Source organism: Cyprinodon tularosa, unplaced genomic scaffold (assembly GCF_016077235.1).
Source record: "Cyprinodon tularosa strain WSP-4 unplaced genomic scaffold, ASM1607723v1 ctg6, whole genome shotgun sequence".
Classification (NCBI taxonomy): domain Eukaryota; kingdom Metazoa; phylum Chordata; class Actinopteri; order Cyprinodontiformes; family Cyprinodontidae; genus Cyprinodon; species Cyprinodon tularosa.
In genome coordinates, this window is record NW_024039340.1 from 4,972,501 (window position 1) to 4,995,002 (window position 22,502).

General features: G+C 43.1%; 1 protein-coding gene across 1 annotated transcript in view; it reads right to left on the minus strand.

The window, feature by feature from the left end:
* LOC119797835 (transmembrane protein KIAA1109 homolog) overlaps nt 1–22,502 on the minus strand; it is a 77,744-nt gene that overhangs the window by 44,058 nt on the left and 11,184 nt on the right. Inside the window, exons 15-29 of the mRNA XM_038307060.1 lie at nt 21,385–21,519; nt 18,168–18,352; nt 17,917–18,092; nt 13,625–14,183; nt 10,162–10,360; nt 9,793–10,050; nt 9,611–9,704; nt 8,723–8,773; nt 6,820–7,026; nt 3,654–3,886; nt 3,328–3,572; nt 2,638–2,743; nt 903–1,000; nt 257–445; nt 14–182 (exon numbers count right to left, since the gene is read on the minus strand). Of these exons, the coding sequence (XP_038162988.1) occupies nt 14–182; nt 257–445; nt 903–1,000; nt 2,638–2,743; nt 3,328–3,572; nt 3,654–3,886; nt 6,820–7,026; nt 8,723–8,773; nt 9,611–9,704; nt 9,793–10,050; nt 10,162–10,360; nt 13,625–14,183; nt 17,917–18,092; nt 18,168–18,352; nt 21,385–21,519 (2,904 nt within the window). The remainder of the gene's footprint in view (nt 1–13; nt 183–256; nt 446–902; nt 1,001–2,637; nt 2,744–3,327; nt 3,573–3,653; nt 3,887–6,819; nt 7,027–8,722; nt 8,774–9,610; nt 9,705–9,792; nt 10,051–10,161; nt 10,361–13,624; nt 14,184–17,916; nt 18,093–18,167; nt 18,353–21,384; nt 21,520–22,502) is intronic.

Sequence of the window (22,502 nt, forward strand, 5' to 3'; positions counted from 1 at the left end):
AACAGAAGCTAACCTCGGTCGAACGCCACCGGCTGCGCGAAAACGATGGGCCTGTTGAGGGTTATCAGCACAGCCTCCTTGTCTGACGAGCAGCTTATTTCCTCCTGCAGGGCGTTTCGCAGACCGATCCGGGTCCTGAAGTACGCCACCTGATGGAAGTCTGACCCGGCTTCTTCGTACACCTGGAAGGACAGAGGAAGAATGAAAATGGCTGCCAATACGGCCTCGGAATGGAGGCCGCCGTCACCTGCCTCACCTGATGCTTGACGATCTGTCCCAGGGCCAGGTTCAGGTCCACCTGGCATTTGCCGAAGAGCTTGAGGTAACTTCTGCTGCCCCCCGGCTGTGTCTTGCACTGGATCCTGTTGGACAGCTCCAGCTCGATCAGGCCCGTCTCGAAGCGCACGGCCCGCATCGACGGCGTAGTGGCCGTCATCTGGATTCCCTGAAAACGAGTCATTCTTCAGTGAGGCGGTGTTCTGCCAGACCAGCATACCCCCTCAGACCAACACACCCATAGTCAGTACGCATGCGGAAGACGTCAGATAAGCATATGCTAGTCCTGTTTATCCCTTTAGTTTTGTACGAAAAACAAACTTTAAAATACCTCAACGGGCGTGTATCCATTTAGTCATGTACAAAAAAAACCATAAGCCATCACCATAAGCTTCATAAAAACACAAAACTAAGTAATTAAGTAGTTTTTTGTACATGACTATAGGGATACACGGCCATTGAGGTAGTTTAAAGTATATTTTTCCTATAAAACTAAAGAGATAAAAAGGTATTAACTATGGGTATGCTGGTCTGATGGGGTATGCTCATCTGACAGAACAGCAGCTGAGGTTCAGACCTCAGAGCTCCTCTCCCCCCGCCGCTCAGCGTGTCTGAACAGGACGTACCTTGAACATGAGGCTGAGTGAGTAAAGCAGAATCTTGGGCTTGTCGGCGTCCGTTGAGGTGTCGTGTTCGTTCCACAGCGGGATCGGCTGCTCGCCTCCTGCAGCGAAGACACACGGAGAGATGCTGAAGGCGCCGCTCGAGCCGATAGACCGAACCGCCTCAGCGAGTTCAGACAATTACTATCAATACTGTGCTGGAGCCGAGGGACGGGTCCGGTTCTGTGAGGGGAACTGGGTCACCGCCGCAGCACAGTTATAGGAGTAAATCCTATAACTGTGGCAGCTGGCCAATAGAGGGCGCTAGAGTGCTGTCCCACCCACCTAATGATATATTATAAGCCAAAACAAGGTGTTGAGCTACTCTATGAAGCTTCAAACTCAACGCTAATTCTGACGTTTTGAATTGAAAAAAGCTTCCTAGATGGGAAGCGAAACAAAAGGCCAGTGGATCGTTTAACTTTTTTGGAATGGTTGTGACTGGATTTCAAGAAACTTAAGCCTCTCGGTATAAAATAAATATTTTGTTGGAGATGAGAAATCTGTTTCCAGGTATGTTGAAGTACCATTAATTTGCATCCAATAATTTAAACGGTCTTAGTTTTTGGGAATATATAAGAATTATGCTTTGATTTGTAGTTACAGAGCGGTGGTTACCATATTTTAAGTTGACAAACTGGATCTTCTTGGCGTTCTTTTTCCTGTTTGGTATGATTACAATTGCTGATCTGGACCTGGTCGGCTTCCGACGGACTGGAGCCGAGCAAAAAATAGCTCGTCTACGTATTTTGACAGTGACGGATGGAGAAGACGTATGCGGACGGTGACACATGGAGGAGTGGAGGTGGATGTGGAGCAGCTCTCCTTTCCACTACCCTCTGAAAACCGACCCGTGCCGAGTTCAGTTCTTTACGACCGTTTACACATCAGGCTAGCGCGGTTCCTCGCCTCCTAGTGGCCAACTACAAACCTAGATGGTGGCGCCGGTAACATTTCAGGAATTTTGGTTATAATTGTAACAATTTTTTGTTTACAGAAAGTCAGGCAAAGAAGGCAGCCTCTGGTTAATTTACTTAACAGAGTCGGCTTTTAGGAAGTGGATACCACAAACGAGTCTAATCAGGGACACAGGAAATGACAGGAGTTATGATTCATCACACTGCTCAGCAGAATAATCCCTGGAAATCATGTGGCACGGTAGGGAAGCTAGGATTTTTATGAATGTCTGAAATATCAGGATTACGGAGGCTTAGACAGGTTTATTTTGTCATTTTGTATACACAAGTGTAAACAAAAAGAAATTTAGTTTAGAACATCTTTCTAGACAATTTCATTTTTAAAGTGCGGCCTTGATAAGGTAAGCAGCAGTTGTTGTTGAGCTGCTACTGCTGCCTATAAGGAGATGAGGCGTTCTGTTCATGCGCTCTTTGTTCTCTGAGAACCTAGCCCTACTGATGAACTAGTACCATGTTCCCGCGGTTCGGTTGTGTCTGGCACGGTCTGGTTCAGTTCTGCGTACCATTTACACCCAGTTACCTTGGTTACCGTGCTCGGACTGATCTCAGCACAGTTTCAAATGGGTAGTGGAAATGAGGCTCCACAAGTGAGGCAGGACTTATGTGAGCGGGGCGGAGGATGTGGAATCTGGGGGTTAGAGTCTAAATCCTCCCTGCTTGTGGAGACAGGATGTAAACTTCTATCTAGAATGTTTCAGAATAAAAGCCCGAAGTTCACCTACCTGAAACCTTCTGGATGACTTCATTCACTTCCTTCATGAAGACCTTCTGCAGAAACACCAGGTGGTTGAGCAGGTCTGTCGTCAGGTTGTGTTCGAAGGAGCCAATCTGTGCATGTTAGAAATACTTTATTTATACTCTGTTTGTGTTTCATGGGTTGTGTTCTAATGAATTATTATGATGTATAATGTGTGATTCATCTTTTATTAACTTTTGCTTAAGATTGTTCCAGATTAAGGTCATACAACGGACGGGTTGTGAAGGAGACCTGAACATCCTCTATCACATGTTTCTTCTAAACATGTGTTCTTGGAACAATTCAATTGTAAAACAACCACATGCTTTGTTTTAACCTATGTGCTGAGGTTTAAAGTAAGATCCTTTTGTTTCCCTTTCCCTTTAGTTAAACCTCAGCTGGTGTAATTAGGGACATCCCCTTTTCTTGAATAAATAGCAAGGAGAAAGCTGAAGACTGCAGAGAGGGGTGGAGATTGTAAACTCCGCAGTCTCTTCCTACTCTCCTCGCGAGTAACTAAATTAATTGTCTCTGTGCCTTCTTTCTTTCCCTGTATGTATGCATGATGTTTTAGGTGCTTAGACCTGACAGTGCATCGGAAAGAAGAACCAACAGTTCAGAGGTTTCAGGAGGATCTTGAGGAGGAAGCGGCGCCGGGTCCGACTGCGTTTCTCACCTCGGCGACGCATCGCAGGTAGTTTCCCTGCAGGTAATTTCCCTGCTTGGTGGGGAAGTCGTCCGGAGCCCAGCTCTGGTCCGAGTGGCTCTCGTGGTCCTCCATGATGTACTCCCCAGACATGGTGATGGGAGGCAAAGTGAGGCTGGCCGAGGGAGACATGGTGGACATGTCCACTGGGGACACTTTGGACTGGAAGCACAGCTTGTGGTTTGGCAGCTCGAAGGTGAAACTGGTTTGGGCTCCTGAAAGAAGAGGAGGAAAGGCATCAGGAGTCTGTGGTTGAACAGAGGCGAGACGTCGGGGTTCCTGGGGGGCAGCTCCACCTGTCATCCCGTGGCTTTTCACTGGACCCATTTTGTACTCGGCCTTCAGCGAGGGCAGCAGCGCCGCACCGATGGTGATGCCGTCCATGATGGCGCTGAACTTGAGCACGATGGGCTTCTTCTCCAGTCCCTCAGGAAGCTGTGGGAACTCGTTGGCCTCCACGGGGGTCTGGTTGATGCTGGAGGCTTTGTCTGAAGGTTGGGGAGTGGGCGTGTCCTCTCGGTGAGGTTGGCTGATATAAGACAAGGTCAACAACAGAAAAACAAAACTTAAGAGATCAAACAGTGAAGCCAGAGAAAATCATAGGGCGGGGCTTTAACCCCCATCTGAGACCAATGTTTTCAAAGCAGATCATTTCCACATGAAGCAAGAAATAAAGGGAAGGCAGAAAAACTGGAGCAACATCAGGATTACAAACAGCAGAGGCTTCAAGCCTCACCTGGAAACAAGGTTCCTACACATTCTGTTTAAACTAGTTCTCAGTCAGATCACATCACCTCAGGTTACTTTAGAGTTGGTTAAATTAAATCATCCAGAGATCTAAGGTTAAAATTACGGATTTTAACAAAACTTCACCTTATGATTAATTAAAGAGTAATGGTTTATTCAATTAAAATTTGTTCTATCAGATCCACTGATAACGTTCGCTTAGAAATAACTTATTTTAGTGTTGTACTGCTATCACGTTTCACCAGAGGGCGCCGTTCATCCTTAAGCAGAGCCTAATACAGGGGTGCTCACACTTTTTCAGCATGGGAGCTACTTTTGAAATGACCAAGTCAAAATGATCTACCCATTATATTTATTGAGAAAAATATATTGAGGATTCTTACAACTTATTTTAATGTATAACCACATATGTTGAACAACACAACATAACTATGTACATTCTTTGCCATTTTCTGAGTTCACTCTGATGACTTGCACTGAATTGAATCAGCCAAGGATATATAGTCAGGACAGTAGCTGCTGACAGCCAGCCTCAAGCACATTTTCAAATGCTCATCAGTCATAGTGGAGCGGTACTTGGACTTAATTATCTTCATGTAGGAAAAGGCTGACTCACATAAATAAGTGGAGCCGAAAAATGCAGTCAAGGAAATAGCACATTTCCTCATGTTGGGATACTTTCCCTCTGCTAGTAAGTTCCAGAATTGTCCATGAGCTCTGGACTTCAGCTCAATGTCAGCTTGTAGTGTGAATATCTCATCTTCCACTCCAGAAGAGTTCAGGTGAAATAGTGTTGCAATTTTTGATGAGAGTGAATCAATCTCCACATCTTCCCGAAAAGGAAAACACATGAATGTTGCAACTGGCTCCAGCAAAGAAAAGTCTTGAAAGCGTTTTTCAAACTCTGACATACAGCTGTCAATCTGTTCTGTGTAGCGTTCACTGTCAAGTTGCACACAGGCCTTCCCCTGCATCTCCAGCTCTGACGCCAGGTTCTGGAAGTTTGCCAAATCATGACGCTGCAGCTTTGAGGACAGATGTTGCAGTTTGCGTTTGAAAGCATTAACTGAGCTGATCATATTGATCACTGTTTTGTCTTTTCCTTGCAGCTCTAGATTGAGGTCGTTCAACATGTTTGTCAGATCAGTTAAAAATGCCAAGTCTAACAGCCATTCACCGTCACTTAGTTGTTTGTATTCTGCATGCCCAGTTTCACGGAGAAACTCCTTAATCTCTGGGCAGAGCTCTCGAAATCTTTGCAGGAATTTCCCTCGGCTAAGCCACCTCACATCAGTGTGTAGCAACAAGTCAGAGTGGTCGCAGTCAGCCTGCTCCAGATGTGCACGGAACAACCGTCTTTGAAGAGACCGGGCTCGAATAGCACAGGCAATTTTCGTTGCGACATCCATGATTTCTTTCATGTTGAGCATTTTAGCGCATAATGCTTGTTGGTGGATTATGCAATGGTAATTCAGAAAATCTGGGAAAGCATCGTCCTGCCTACACTTGGCAATAAATCCATTCAAGTGACCAATCCTTGCAGGTGCGCCATCTGTGGTGATAGACACCAATTTATACACCGGCAGCTGGGTTTTCTCAATAAAGTTTTTAAACGACAGAAATATGTCCTCTCCTCGCGTCTTTTCTTTCATGGGCAGTAATGTTAACAGTTCCTCCTTTGCAGTCATATCACTAAACACCATACGAATAAAAACGCACATCTGTGCTGTGTCACTTACATCCGTAGATTCATCCAACTGCAGTGAGAAACACTCGCAATCTCCGATGTCCTTCCACATTTGCTGCGTTAAGTCCTCAGCCATGGCTTCACAGCGCCGTGTAACTGTACTCCTTGACAGCTGGAGAGCTTTGATCGAAGACAAGATTTCTGCTTTATTTTTAAAGTCCCGGAACAATGAGTCCGCTGCTTCAACGAATGCCTCTTTTACCATCTCTCCATCTCGGAATGACTTCTTGTTTTTAACGATGATGTGACTTACTCGGAACGATGCTTCTGTAGCAGCTTTAGCTTTAGAAGTAACTTGTGTGAAAAATGACTGCTGTCCCAACAACTGGGATTTTAGCTCCTTCACCTTTGTCTTTCTCAGCTCGCTTTTCGGTGGGAATTCAGTGTCGTATTTTCCATGAAGAGTCCGAAAATGTCGCTCCACATTTCCCTTCTTTGGTATTGCGAGGGTAGATTGGCAGATGAGACAAACGCACTTTGAAAATGTCATTGTGAAAAAAAAGTCCTCCTCCCATTCTGTATGAAAGTGATACGTTTTTTTCTTCTTACTTGGTCCAGCTTCCCCACTCATTTTCATAACCGAGCGAAAAATTAGGATGCAAAAATTAGCAAAGTTAACAAGCTTGTCATCTGATTGGTTGTCATCTGATTGGTTGTCCTGTGTATCAATCAAGTGTCGGTTTGGCTGATAGGCTGACGTCTACTTTTTATTCAAAACAATTCAACTTTATTTGCATAGCGTCAGTTCATGACAATCTCGCCTCACTTTGTCATGCGATCTACCAATAGTACCTTGGCGATCGACTGGTAGATCGCGATCGACGTATTGAGCACCCCTGGCCTAATAAATACAGATCAGTGGGTCTGACGCTGTGAGGATCCATTTAGAAAAGGGGAAAGCTGCGGCGCTTAGGTCAATTAAAATGGCAACAAACTGCAAAGAAGAAGAGAACCGAGGGGAAACCTACGCGTTGGAGGGCTGGCGGATGAGGTCGGAGATCTGCTTGGAGAGCTGGTGGGAGCTGCGCACCATCATGCTGTGCAGGGTGGCCGGGTGCTGGGGGATGTTGATCATTATGGAGCCCACCTTGAAGACGGCGGCGTTGTTGGTCTTCAGGCCGCGCTGGGCGCTGTACAGCGCCTGAGATTTGGCGATGGTGCATTTGACGACGGTTCTGAAACACAGGAGAGGACAGGTGAGGACAGGAAGGACACTTTGATCCTGAGGAGGCGTGGACACGAGGATGAAGGTGGGATGATGTGAAACATCATGCAGTCAGGACAGCGTTCATTATGGCAGCGGCACTGTGGAAAGGATGAGTGATGAGATGGATCCAAAGACATAAAACGATCAGAATCACAGACTCTACAAAGATCATCCATCAGCAGCTTTCATTCAGACAGAACTAGGGCTGAAACAATTAATCTGATAAATCAATTAATCCTTAACTGGAGCGACCCACTTATAGCAGGAATTACAGTAGCAGCCATTCAAAATGGCCATTCAGCTGGCGTTTGACAGGGACTCCACCCTTTCAATGAATTACAGGTTCTGACCAGGAGATGGCGCTTCTCTTTAGATCTTAATGTCCATAAATCATGACAGAGAGAATATTTTAGTAAAAAGATTGATAATTAAAGTCGTAGGGAAGCGGCCGTTCCAGTTGTTGCATTTCTGAATTCTCCCAAGTGGTGCCCGACTTTACAGGAGTGAATGTGATCGGTCATTTATCGAGGGGGATTGTTGTGGTGGAACGTTCGTAAGCACTTTGGTTTTGGCCGATTTGTCTGGAAGCATCTTGCTAACCAGTTAGCATCTTAGTGCTAGCAGGTTCCCAATGGGAAATTCCATTGGGACCAAGTAGCACTAAACTGGGGACTTAGAAACGACGCTGTCAAGGAACGCTATGGACAGAGGAAACATGCAAGAGGAGGAGAGTTTAGTGTCGGAGGTCGTGGATGAGTCTCCTCCGTCATCCATTTTTTATTTAGAGGAGGAAAGCGGGGACGAAGATGTTGTGGAAGAGGACGCCAGGGCGGCAGAAGCTTGGTTTGGTGTAGAAGGCTTCCAGCCGTACATGTTTGAGCCCTTGCCTCGCAACGCTGCCAGTTCTGTTAGCTCTACGCCTGCCGAAGACACAGACGTCCATCCCCGTGAACACTGGGACGCAACTCAATGGGAAAGGAAAGGATTCTGATTTCAACCGTTGCGTATATTAGCTGCGACATATGAATCAAGATGCCATGACCTAGAAAATGTGATTGACAGATGATCGTTGATATATGATTGGCCGAATTTAGGTGTTCAGGCTGACGTAGAACTAACTGGCCTGCAGAAGATAACGGAAAAAAACACAGATTTTAAGACAGAATATTTTTAAAATAAATATTTTCTAAATTCTGGGACAGTCGGATAAAGAATACATTTATATACACGTTTAAGCCAGAATGATTTGACATTTAAATATGACTTCCCTATGACTTTAAAAAAAGAATTATAGGGGACCATCCAAGGACACATCAAAGAAGGTGGGGAAATGTTGAATGGCTGCTACTGTATACCAAGGTGGTAGAAAAAAAAAATATATAAACATTTTGGATTTAAGATAAAAAAAATCTGTTTTCCACTGTCAATAATCCTCAATCCAGAAGTCCTCAAGTGGAAAAGTTTTAGTTTCAACTGGTTTTATTTCGTTAAAAAATCTTTTATAAGAAAGCTTTGGCTATCAGATTATTGATTTATTAATTGAAAAAATAGTGAACAGATTAATTGATTTGAAAAATAATCATCAGTTGCAGCCCTAGAATGAACCCTGAGAAGTGAACCAACGAAGGATGCAGTCATGGCTCCACTAAGGCCGACACACATACAGAAATTCCTGCTTAGCCGTGCTGGTGGGAGACGTTGGAAAGTCCTCCAGTCTGTGCAGTTAGTGGGAGGAGGAAGCAGAGTGGAAGGAAGACAAGAGGAGAAGGTTATAGAGCTATGCAGATAGAAAAGCTGCCCACGACCGATCAGACGGCAGATTTAAAACAACAGCAACGAAAACCTTTAACCTTTCGGGAGAATCGTATCTGATAAACGGGTTAAGAACATGAGTGTGATATAAAAACCTGAATTATTCAGACGCTTGGAGAGAAATCTGTGATAAATGCATGAAAATCCTGCATGTCAAATAAATTTGGCTTTTTCAAAGCTGATGTTTATTTTTATCATTGGTTCCCAATCATATCATTATTTTGGCTTTTCAGTGTTGAAAAAAAAGTGAAACATTTTTCATTTCTTCATGTTTAAGAAATGATCATTTAAATTAAATGTTAATTTCAAACTAATTTACCTTAAAGCAGATTTAAACACATGATCAAATGGATATAATAAATACTAAAATAGCATCGATACCGACGCCTGGTGCTGATCCATACCAGAGGTGAATGAATGAACCAAACATGGCAGCCATGGGCGCCACGCATCAGGCCTGACATCAGCATCGTTACAGGAAGGATCACAAACAGAAATCCTCACCAGCTGCTCTGCCTGATGATGCAACCAGGGCAAAAATAGAGCTGCAGTTTCTAGAATGCTGTTTGATTTTGATAAAAACTGAAGTAACTGGATCGACGTCGTTCATCTGATGTCCGATCAGTTAATTAGACGATATCAGACCATCTCTAATGTATAATCACACTTATTAACCCTCCTTAACTACACTTCATTAACAGTTAAAGTGATGACAGCAGCTTGGAGGCGGGACTACGTACTGGATGTCGGGCGTTATCCCCTCCAGCAGGACGATGTTTACTCCTCCGATGTGAGCCGAAGCACATGTCTCTGTCATCTTCTGGTGAAGGATGTCTGCGCAGACGGCACAAAAAGACATGGCATCAAACCTCCTGTCCTCCAGGGGGCGCTCTGCATGGCAGCGACGCTTCTGTAGCCCCACCCTTCATCTTCTCCTTCAGGGTGAAGGAGCCGTGGATCTTCTTCAGCTCCGCCTCCATGGTCAGCCCGCCGATGTCGGCCTCCAGATGCGTGCGGTTCACCATGCCGATGCCGAACACAATCAGCGTGACGTGGTGAGGCTCGCTGCTCACCAGGCTGCGCCGCCGCCCGCCGGCCGGCTTGTTGGGCGTGGCGGGCTCCTGCTGCTCGTTTTCATAGATGACTTTACACAGCGGCTCGGAGGGACGCCGGCCACCTTCTGCAGGACGTGATGCAAGAAAAACAAACCAAAACAACAGATTATAGGTTTGTAAAGATCAGCATCTAACACGGCTTGAAGCTGTGGGCTGGCGGGGGGGCGGGTTTCCACCTGATAGGCAGTTCTCTGGGGAGCTCTTCTCCAGGATGCCGGTGGGATCAGAGATGAGGGAGTAGAAGTTGAGCAGCTTGTACATGTTCTGCCAGCACTCTGCCGACGGCTCGCTCTGCTCCGACACCGTGATGGAGTCCGAGTCGTCCATCTGGATTGGCATGTGGTCGGCCACGTCGCGAGAGCCCTTCCTGGACACCTGCGGGAGAAAAAAACTCATTCCTCAGCTGATTATGGGGAGAACTTTGTTCCAATGTTAGGGAATGCGATGACCGTATGTGCAACAACACAGGAAATAGCCTGCTAATTCTTTCATTTAAAGTTGAACGGAAGCGGCCGTTCCAACCGTTGCATTTCTGAATTCTCCAGAGTGGTGCCCGACTTTACATGACTGAATAAAGTGAATGTGATTGGTTGTTTATCAAGGGGGCGGGATTGTTTTGGCGGAAGGTTCGCAAGCAAATTTGGTTGTAGCTGGCTTCTCGGAAGCATCTCGCTTACCAGTTAGCAACTTAGTGCTGGTAGGTTCTAGGGGTGTAAATAATAATCGTTTTGTATCGATGCATCGATCCAACAGCCGACGATCCGATGCATCGACACGTCCGCAAGAGAATCGAATCATGTTTTTTTTTATTTTTATCCATTTGCTCCTGGATGTAATTCTCCCTCCCGTGCTGCGGTGGCGTTAAACTTATTTTGCCCTCCTACCTGCCTTCCTGGTTATACTCTTACAGCAGTGTGTTGCAGTGAGCTTGATGCAGACATTTTTAAATTATGCTCAGTATTGAAGCGTGGTCTGCGCTACACGCTGTGGGTCTAGATACGGCCGAGGCGGCGAGGAAGTGGGGGCGAGTTCAGTCCGACGACGGAGGGACATGAGGGCCAAAAAGAGCGGAGATCCAGGTGGAAAAAGGGTCCCAGCGTTCTCGCGCACCTCGCTCTTCTAGCGGGTCAAACTTCACGAGTTGTTTTCTGCAATTTCGGTCATAAAAACAAAACAAGCCGGCCTCCTGTCTGCGGCGCTGTCTGCGGTCAGCTACAATTTGGTAGAAGAGCAGCGGAGCGTCTGTGGAGGGGGCAGGACGTCTGGAGCCGAGGTATTGCATTGAACTCATTGCACTGATTTTCTGCAGTATTTTTAGGGATGCACAATATTGGGATTTTGGCCGATATCCGATATGCCGATATTTTAAAACTCATGTAGCCGATAACCGATATCGATACCGATGTTAAAGCTGGACAAAAATAAGTAGTCATTGAAAATAGCAGTTTTGTTATCCATTTCTGACACTTTGAAAAATAATATACTCAAATATATTTTCATATGCTGATATCAAATAGATTTTTAAAAACGCGGTATCGATCTATTTTACTTTCACAATCTGGTGAAATTTCATCGTTCTGTTACAAACTCTCATGATATTTTGCAAATTCTTGTGAGATTTTGTTGGTAAAATAGATCGATACGGCGTCAATATATCAACATATAAAAACATGGCAACATTTCGTGAACTTTCGGGGGATTTCGTAGCATAACGATGACATATAGCAATATTTCATTAGTAAAAGAGATTGATATGGTGTTTTTAAATGGCAATATATCAGCATAGGAAGATATTGGGATATTTTAATGTATCAATATTTTTCCCTCGTTTTTAGAAGTTTTTAAGTCTGTAAGAAAGAAGCTTTTGAGGAAGAAGAAGAAGTAGTATTTTTTTTTTTTTTTTTTTTTAACTTTAGAAACTCAGAAGCTGATCAAATATCAGGTTAAATATCGGTGGGGTGGCCGATGTCCGATATTCAGTTTTAAGGCCGATACCGATAGGGGGCCGATTATATCGTGCATCCCTAAATATTTTTGCAGTATTTTTTGATGCAACTTTTCTACTTCTGTTATTTGCTGCTGTTTCTAAAAAATGCATAACGATATTACAGCTTTCATTGATTTATTTCAAACTTGAAACTTTGTTTAGCCTGTAAGGTGTAAAAAAAGTAATAATAATGAAAAAAAATTTATCAGATTAATCGAATCGAATCATGGTGTATTCTTGAGTATCGAAAATAATCGAATCGTTGGGCCAGGAAATCGATACTGAATCGAATCGCAATGATGGATGTGATTTACACCCCTAGTAGGTTCCCAATGGAATTTCCCATTGGGAGGTTTATTCTTTTTATTTTGGGACGGGTGGTAAACAGCAGCTAGGTTAATACTGTGATCAAAACATCTTTTTATGCAGGTTGGGCGCCTCTGGGTGCAGATACGTCTGAGGGGAGCAGCTTTAACTGATTCTTCGTATTCATTACGCTGCCGTAGGTTAAGCATAAGTTAGGCTGTCATTGGACATTAGGTCTGGACTCGTTATGAATACTCTATACGCCAAAAACTGAAAAAAATACATAGAAAGTTCAGCGTATTCCAGCGTTTTAGAGGATTCTGGGACGTCAGGCATACGCTGGATAAACTGTCAAGGTGTGACAGAAGTTAGATTTAAAGGCAAATCTATGTGGCCCAACAGCAAAAAGAGGAACAGCAAAAACAAAGAATAAAGAATATATAATATCATACTTGCAAACAACATTAGAGATGTTTTTATAAAATACTGAGTTAATTTTGTTATTCTGACATCATGTTCCTTTTTTTTATCCAGTTGAACTGGAATTAGATTTTATATATATAAATTATTAAACACATGGAAAGACAAAATTCTTACATTGTAAAGACCAAGGAAATAAACCCAGGAATGTAAAATATTTCAGGTATACTAGCTTTCATTTTTATTTCGCTTTTACTTTGAAAGGCTTCCAATAAACTTCGGGTTCTGACGGTGAATTTCTGCAAACTCTCTTGGGGTTTGAGAATTATTCATAAAGTTTACACAACAGTTCCAGCTCTATTTTTATAGTTTTTTATCTTTTTGTTGATGTCATTTCTCAGATTTTGTTTTCTTTTTTTAGGGGAAGTGAGGAGTTTAATTTTCTAAGCTTTGTTTCACAGATTTCAGCCTCTACACCTCTGGATGTTCTGTGCCCTGACGAATAGATGCTGATGTTAACGTCACGCTGTGCAGCCTCATTTCTATTGGTCGACCAGCAGACCAATGGAAAAGAAGCTCCGCCCAGCTGAGTAGAGGGTTGGATCAATAAACTGCAATCTGAAAACTATGTAATTGGTAAAACTCAGTCTTCAAAAAAAGTGAAAACAAATATGGATAAACAAACAATAAAATCTGAATAAAACTATGAGAAAAATAAAATCTGGAAGAAAAAACATAAAATCTTACAACAGCAAACTGTGGAAATACTGGCTGAAATTTTGCATGAGGATTAAAACTGAAAATCTTTTTTTTCCCCACTTTTAAAATGTACTTCAAAATGAAAAATCTTTTTTACTTTAAATATTACTGGAACTCATTTCTCTCCATACACATGACAAAACTTCAGGCGGCCGTGATGTTTCTACCTTAGAGGTGCGGCGCTCTGAGCGACCGAGGGAGCTCCGCCCCCGTGGCTCCCGCCTCCCCAACGTGTCCATGCCTGACGGAGGTCCGTTAGGCGGCGCCCCGCCTCCTCCGCCCGCTCTCCTTCCTTTCAGCGTCTGGGTCCCGCCGCGGCCCGCTCCGTTCAGGCTGCCCCGGGAGCTCCGGCTGAAGTCCGAGGACAGGATGTGTCGGTACGGCCGGGCCTTGAAGGTCGGCGTCGGGGAGGTGGAGCCGGCGGTGTAGCGGCTCAGCTTGATGTCGGTCTGCGTGGCTTTGATGTCGTCGATCATGGTGCTGAACTGGTGGATGAGGCGGACCAGCGCCATGTCCACGCGCTGGCTGATGGCCTGGCAGGCGGTGGTGAAGTCGCAGTGGAAGGTGTTGTAGTGGCGGCGGTTGAGGTCGTGGAAGGAGAGCGGAGCCGCCGTGGGGCCCTGAGGGCAGCTGGTGGACTTCTCCATCACCACGGCGTTCACACTGAAGGTCTCGATCAACAGAGCGGGCTTGAACTCCAGGGGGGGGAGGTTGACCGTGCCCTGTCTGAACACAGAACCACAGAGGCAAAACTTCAGAACCGGTTCTAGAGTCCAGAGGTGGAGAAACGCCTGGAATTCATTTCTGTTCACATCAGCGACGTCGGTTTGAGTTCAAAATTCTTTTAAACAACTTTATTTTGGTTTCTCAATTCACAAGAACCTGAGCACGGACTCGTGTTCTCACCAAATCCGTTATTGACTAGAACACAGGAAAGTCTCGACTGGGGGAGAACAGGAGCACGCAGAATAAATCTGGGTTGATTTGAACAGAAGCGTACTGATGACATCACCACATTCAAAGCTACATTTCACCTCCTGTTATTAATAGTCTCTAGTTAATAATAAATTATGAATTTTTCATTTAATGGGGAATAATGATTAAAAGTCAGATAAACACAAATCAGAGGCTACGTTCACACCGTGGGCTGAAGTCACACAAATCCGTTTTTTTTGCCCACGTGGCGACCTGAATCTGACCTTATGACAGTCTGAACATCACAGATCTGATTTTTTCCAGTGCGACCCAGAACACTTGGCTCGGTTGAGCTGAATCCGATATGTATCTGATCTTTTTAAATGCGACCTGCCAGGTCGCATTCATCCAACCTGAACGCCATTAATACCCGACAAAAGTCACTATTCTTTGTCTTTTGACGCAGAAGCGGCAAGAAAAAAAAACAACCTTGTCGGATTATAAAGCGGAGAGCTGTATCTTTGTTTAACCATCTTGAAAAGATTGTATTTTTAAAGTTGGGAAAGATCGCGTGATGCATGTTTACTTCCGTAAACACAGAGCACGCTTGCTTGTGACGTAATTTCGTCCTCTACTGCGCATGCGGGACACTTAAGCTGTATGAATGCAGTTTACGCAGGAGATCACATACAAGTCGCATATATTTGGAAATGTGAACGGCAACGCAAAAAAAAAAATCTGATTTTACAAAACAAAAATCGTAACTGAGCATTGAGGCATTTAGTGTTAACTTAGCCGGATTAACATTTTGCCAAATAAAACAAAAAACTCGCCATCATAGCCAGCAGTACTTCACACAAGGCTATGCAGAGAGAGGGCTGCTGCAGACTTGCTAACATTAGCCCTGGCTGCTGCAGACGGGCTAACGTTAGCCCTGGCTGCTGCAGACTTGCTAACGTTAGCCCTGGCTGCTGCAGACTTGCTAACGTTAGCCCTGGCTGCTGCAGACGGGCTAACGTTAGCCCTGGCTGCTGTAGACTTGCTAACGTTAGCCCTGGCTGCTGCAGACGGGCTAACGTTAGCCCTGGCTGCTGCAGACTTGCTAACGTTAGCCCTGGCTGCTGTAGACTTGCTAACGTTAGCCCTGGCTGCTGCAGACGGGCTAACGTTAGCCCTGGCTGCTGCAGACTTGCTAACGTTAGCCCTGGCTGCTGCAGACTTGCTAACGTTAGCCCTGGCTGCTGTAGACGGGCTAACGTTAGCCCTGGCTGCTGCAGACTTGCTAGCGTTAGCCCTGGCTGCTGCAGACTTGCTAACGTTAGCCCTGGCTGCTGCAGACTTGCTAACGTTAGCCCTGGCTGCTGCAGACTTGCTAACGTTAGCCCTGGCTGCTGCAGACTTGCTAACGTTAGCCCTGGCTGCTGCAGACTTGCTAACGTTAGCCCTGGCTGCTGCAGACTTGCTAACGTTAGCCCTGGCTGCTGCAGACGGGCTAACGTTAGCCCTGGCTGCTGCAGACTTGCTAGCGTTAGCCCTGGCTGCTGCAGACTTGCTAGCGTTAGCCCTGGCTGCTGTTAGCCTCGGAGCTCCGCTGGTTGCCATGAGCCTTTCTAGGGCGCAAACAATTAATCAGATTAATCGATTATTGTAATAACTGTCAACTAATGTAGTAATTAATCGTTAACTGGAGTATAGAGACTCTAAAACCTGCCTTTAGCTGACAGAGCGACCCACTCGGAGCAGGAATTATACCAATATTGAAAAAGAAAAAAAAAAAAAAAGAAAAAAAAAAAAATAATAATATATATATATATATATATATATTAGTGCTGTCAAAATTATCGCGTTATCGCGTTAACGCGAGGCCATTTTAATGGCGATAATTTTTTTAACATGAGATTAACGCTATGTGGTTTTATGGTACAATTTTCCAAGTACATCCCGCTGCAGCCTGCGGGAAGGCGGGGCTATTTTCCCCTAGTCTATGCATGTCCCATAGGCTTCGAGAGCGGAGCTCCTCAAGGAAAAAAGACGCTCATACACTGGGTGGCGCTAGTGCCTTTTCTTTAAGCCCCACCACCAACAAACAAGTTGAGTGTCTGGTAACTAGTAGCAACCGGAAATACGCTGAAAAAAACAGATTACTGAGGTGAAATGGAATCTGCTACAGCACTCTTGCTGTCTGTGTACGCCACAGGTCAGTATGGTGTGTTTGTGTGTGTGTGTGTGGGTGGGTGTGTGGGTGTGTGTGTGTTCTCATTTTTGTTAAGAGGCTGAAAAGTAACTTTCTAGAGCATAGACTACCTCCATCTAGTGATGTCGGTCTATAGATTTTGATGTATTGATTGAAAATTGTTCATTATTACCTTGGTTAATTAACATCTAATGTTAACTCTACTACATTTTATAGCAGTAAGGTAAAATGCTTGTCTTTGTTCAAAAGTCTGTATTGACTGTAAAGACTGTCTTTTACATCAGCCTGTTTTTAGGGCCTTTTTTTTGGCTACATATTTGTTATTTTTTGCTACATGCCTCCCCATCTTCTTGCCATATGTTTCTATGGCATAAATCAGTGTCTGTGACCTGTTTTCATAAAAAAAAAAGAACATTGGCACAAACCTAGCCTGTATGTATTTTTTGTATGTCATCGAGAGTATTTAAATGATTTTCAATCAGAAAAAAAATGTGTGATTAAATTGCGATTAATCGCGAGTTAACTTAGGCATTGATGCGATTAATCGCGATTAAAATTTTTTTATTGATTGACAGCACTAATATATATATATATATATATATATATATATATATATAATATATATATATATAAATATATGTACATTTTGCATTTAAGATAAAAAAAAAAAGAAATATCTGTCAATATGCTCTAGCTATCCAGAACTTCTCAAGTGGAAAAGTTTTAGTTTCGCCTGGTTTAATTTCATAAAAAGTCTACTTTAGGGAACTTTTGTCGATTATTAACTGATAGATTTGTTAAATAATCGTTAGTTCCAGCCATAGTTCTCTCAACATCTGAGCTTTATTTTTAATTACGCACTAAAAAAGTAAATGGGAGATAGTGACCCTTAAAGTATAATATTTTCGCCTCAAATGATCTAAAAACGTACTTTTATTGAACAACAGCAACAGAAAAGAGAACTTTTAACTTAACTTGCTCTGTGAGCGCTAACCTGGAAGCTGCTGCAGCAGTGCATGCTGGGACAGCTGTCACTCAGTCAGGTAAAGAGGAAAGGACGAGAACACGTGGGGTCCGCTCTCAGTCTGCTGCTGTTGTGAATTGGAACAGCACTAGAGCTGATTATGTTTCACGAGCACATGAGAACGCACAAGTACACATATTGAGAAACGGCCTCTGCGTTTTTTGTTTATCTGATCGGATTATTTTCTCTGCCTTTGCTAATATGGTTAATTGATAAATAAGGTTGGTTTGGTGGCATTTTAATTTCCGTCTGTGCGTTTCAAACCTCTGCTATACCTCCTTTTTTAATGTTAGGTTTTATTAGTAAACATTGTGTCTTTATTCTACCTCCTGGATCGCTTGTTTTTCCGCTCTTTGGACGTATCGGAGTCCACAATGTCGGCTCTCAGACAGTCCAGGTTGCCAGAAAAGGACAGATGTTCTCCGAAATACATCTTGTAGCTGAGTGGGGTGGCGTCCTGGGCCTGGATACCCGTGTAGCTCAGCAGCGGTTTGAAAACAACCTGGAAACAAGGAAAATTATCTGAATTCTCAGTATGTCAGGATCTGATATCTGGAGAGAGGAAGTGAGGGATCACCTGAGCGTCAGCCAGCTGGACGGCAGCAGGACACTGGTTCCCCTCCTCGATGTCCATGATGTCCTCCTGGCTGGTGCTGTGCTGGGAGTGCTGGGAATGTGTGCCGTCCAGCGTGTTCTGGTCGCTGGACAGCACCGTGTTGAAGTCTGAGGCGGAGGGGATGGTGGGCAGGTTGCACATCCCAGCTGAGGACAGAGGGGGGGGGGGGGACAGATCAGATCATCTCCAGTGTTCCCAGCAGGCCAGGCTGCAGCTTTAATGGTACATAAACACTTTAAAACATTTTTTCATTTATAAGCCAGATATTCCTTCTGATGGCATTTGTTTTACGGCGTCCTGCTGATGCAGCGTTTGTGTTGCTGCTCATGGATACAATTAGTCAGCGAGCTGGAGCAATGGAGGTGAGCAGGTGTGGAACGCCCAGAGGAGAAAGGCGAAGATCAAATGTTAAAACGAGCGAAAAGATGTTTGATTCCAGGAAGGATGAAACAGACTACTGGAGCTGCTGAAGCTCCGCCCCGCTTTGGATACCAGGAACCAATCGTGTACAATGGACCGTCTTTTGTGATTGGTTGGGGTTATTCATTGATTTCTCACTGTAGTGGGGACCATTTATTTTAGTTTCAATGCATTAGTCCTACTCCTACTTTAAATAAACCTTACACGATTCGTTACCATAAATGCACCAGGGAGCGTTATCACAGATCCTTCCTCCCAGCAGCTGGAAGACTCTAGAACCACCACTGTTCCCAGCAACCTCAATCAGTTGTTCACTTTTCTGATGTTGCTGCTATTTTAAATATCCATTACTGTAAACATTGGTTATTTATTCTCCAGATGCAGTTTTATATTTGTGAAAAAAACTGTAGAGAATGTAATTTTTTTAATTCCGCCACTTATTCTGTTATTTTTAAACACTTTTAAATACCACATTTGTTTAACCAAGTGTACTGTAATAATTTTGATGCTGCTGCTGTGACATCACAAAATTCCCCGTTGTGGAACAATGAAGGGATTGTATATTAATTGAACAAAGCTTATTGATTTAAAATAAGAAGCTGTTGGGTTTACATATTTAGGAGAAGTTAAGTATATTTACTCAAAATTAATCCCAACTTGTGAATTCATTTAAAATACATAAATTTACTTCATGCAATTCAAACGAAATTTATTTTAAATAGAAACATTCATTAGTATAAATTTTCAATTAGTATAATCTATTAATAATAAAAACATAAACCTGATGATTATTTAAAAGAAATGAAGGTTTATTATGCAAATTAATATTGATAATGTTAGATTTATTGAATAGGTTTTTATTAGGGGGGGTTGGGTGTGGGGGGGGGGGGGGGGGGGGGGGGGGCTCACATGTTAACTGGCCTGCATGTGAGAACATGTCCTAATCATGCTAATGAGGCTACTGATGTTAGCAGTTCATTTAACCCCGATCCTCTGAGTAAAGTTCAGCAGTCCTGCCAGCAGATGGCGCCACATCTGCTTTTGTCAGCTCACTGCACCTGGTCCAGAGGTTCTATTTAGTCTCAGACTGGATCAAAACAGATCAGGACGGATGATTGGAGTCTATAGGCTTATTAGATCAACTTGTAGAAGCATTTAGCAGGACTTCATAAAGCAGGAGGAAAGTCATAGATTTAAAATAAGAAAAAACAACAACTCTATCGTCTCATCCCAGGGCAGTGGCAGCTGGCCCATAGGGGGCGCTGCCCTCCCTAGATATGGAGGGGAAAAGTCATAATATATATAGATTTTAAAAGCGCTACATGTAATATGAGTTATTAAAACAAAACTTCTACAAATTAACTCATTCAAGGGAACATTTCCACCGACAGAACGGATCATTTCTCTTCTTGGGCGCTCATTCAAAGCCCCCCTCAAGTGAAGTGAAATAACCAATTGTATATCTTTGCTAGAGAAAACTAATAAATATTCGACCAATCGGCATCGCCAAAATTAATGGCTTTGGGGCTCCAGGATTTGTGGCCTCTGCTACAGTGATATAGGCGAAGGAGTTAGTGATCAGTCAGGCAGTGAGGTAGAGATTATGGTGACGAGTCCTTTATCAATCATCAGGATCTGAGCCAGCATGGATAAAGACAGCTAGGACTGATTTAAAGCACTTTATAGAAAAGGCAAAGAAGAACGAACAATCTGGGATTCAAATGGAAAATAATAGAATATAGTCGACTTTTTCTACATGTCTGTTCATTTGCATAGTTGCTCTTCAATAAACACATTCTCAGAAAATAGTTTTTATATTTTTTTAAAAATATAAAGCTGACTAATATCTTCTCTATGGAAGAGGATTAGGGCCACTGGAAAAAAAAGTTAACTGATTTTTAAACTTTATTTCAGTTTAACAAAAGGAAAAAAGTCTGAAAAAAGAATTCTGACTTTAATCTCAGAATTCAGTCAGAATTCTGAGATTAAAGTCAGAATTCAGAGAAAAAAAGTCAGAATTCTGACTTTTTTCTCAGCATTCTGACTTTTTTCCCCACACTAAACTGATATAAAATTTAAAAACCAGTTACCTTTTTTTTTCCACTGGCCCTAATCCTCTTCCGTACTTCTCCATTATTCAACTGATACATAATTTTTATTAGGTTTGTGACACAATATAGGACCATGCAAAACACAGATTTACTTTCACAAAGCCTCAGAAGGGAAGGATTTATGTACAAAAAGGAAACCTGTACATGAAATGATGCTTTGTCTTTATAAAGTGTTTTTATAATGTTTTTTTTGTAGCCTGTTGCTGCTAAAATCATTCATCTAACCAAGTCAAACAGTCTAAGATTTAGCCAAAAAGTCTTTAGAGTGTTTTGAGTTTGATAAACTAATCAAGAACATATTCTGTTAGATTCAGAATAAGCAGAATAATTTTGTAAGAATTTTTGTTTGGAGAATGTTTATCATGATTTTAAGAAGTCTTCCTGCTCCTACAGATTATTTCACTCAGTTCAATCTGTGCTTATTTTCCCAGATTTTTTTAATCCGTTTTATTTTGCTCGTCATGTCTTTGATTTTTGAAAAATCAGATTCTTTAAATCTGAAAAGGTAAGTGAATAAACCGGAACCCAGGATCCGTCTGCAGAACCGAGTCACTAGTTCTAAAATTAACAGCCAACGAGCCTCGTTTTTGACCTGCTGCCTGCTCACAGGATGATGTCATGTAGGAACTCCCACCAGCCGTCCTCACCTGTCTGGGCCCGGTGGACCGGGGACTCCTGGGCAGCGGCTCCGCTCCGGTTCCCCACGGCGTTGGACATCCAGTTGTAAAAGCTGACAGAGGACGGCTCGGACAGCAGCGGGTGCTCCGTCAGCATGTCCGTCCCTGGGTGAGATGGGGAACGGGTCGGATCAGACCCGGAGAATCACTCGTTAAAACGAAAAGCCTGACCGCTCTGAGCAGGACGTGCTGATCGGACCCAACTTTCTGAGAGGGAAGGAGGTCCGACTCTGTGCCACAGTTAGAACACAGCAGCTTTAAGGCCGCCTTCTATTCAACTAAATCTCTTTTTTTGTCATCATTTTGTAGTTTTTTTAAAAGATTTTTTATGCCATCATAAATATAAATTACCATTTATCCACTGCAGCCAATTTTCGGTTAATAAAAACTGCTTTGAAATTAAATAATCTGAAAAAAAGGTAATTTCAGTAAATTAAGGAAAAAACTGATATTGTGTATTTTATTCATACCTACATATATATGTAAACCCTTTTTAATATATCATAAAATAAATCTTTAATAGATGGCTTTTAACGGCTGTACCGTCACTGGAAGAGATGAATCCTTTATCAAATTAATCATGATAATCATTTTAATTTTCATTTTGTTTCAGCACTACTTCTTTTTTTATATTCAGGACTTTGAACTGACCTAATAGACTAAATAAACTTGCCTTGCCTGAACAACAGAGGGCGCTGTTGGAACAATAATAAGAAGCAAAGAGACCAGGAATGCTGGAATTGAACGGATCTAGGTTCCTGATAAGTCTTATTTTCTTTCTATTTTAAACACGCATGTATAAAATGTGTGACGTAATATGTCTTCATTTGTTTTCCAATGTTTTATCATTTTAAGGAAACCCTGTTTGACCACTATCTTCTACAGCAGATGGGGTTTTATCAGGAACCAAGGCCCAGAAGAGTTCAGGCCTGATGCAGGTAATGGAGCAACACATGCAGGTTTACTAGTGGTTCCTAGAATTTCTAAAAGTAGAATGGGAGGCAGATCTTTTAGTTCTCAGGCTCCTCTCCTGTGGAACCAACTACCAGTTTTAGTCCGTGAGGCAGACACCCTGTCTACTTTTAAGG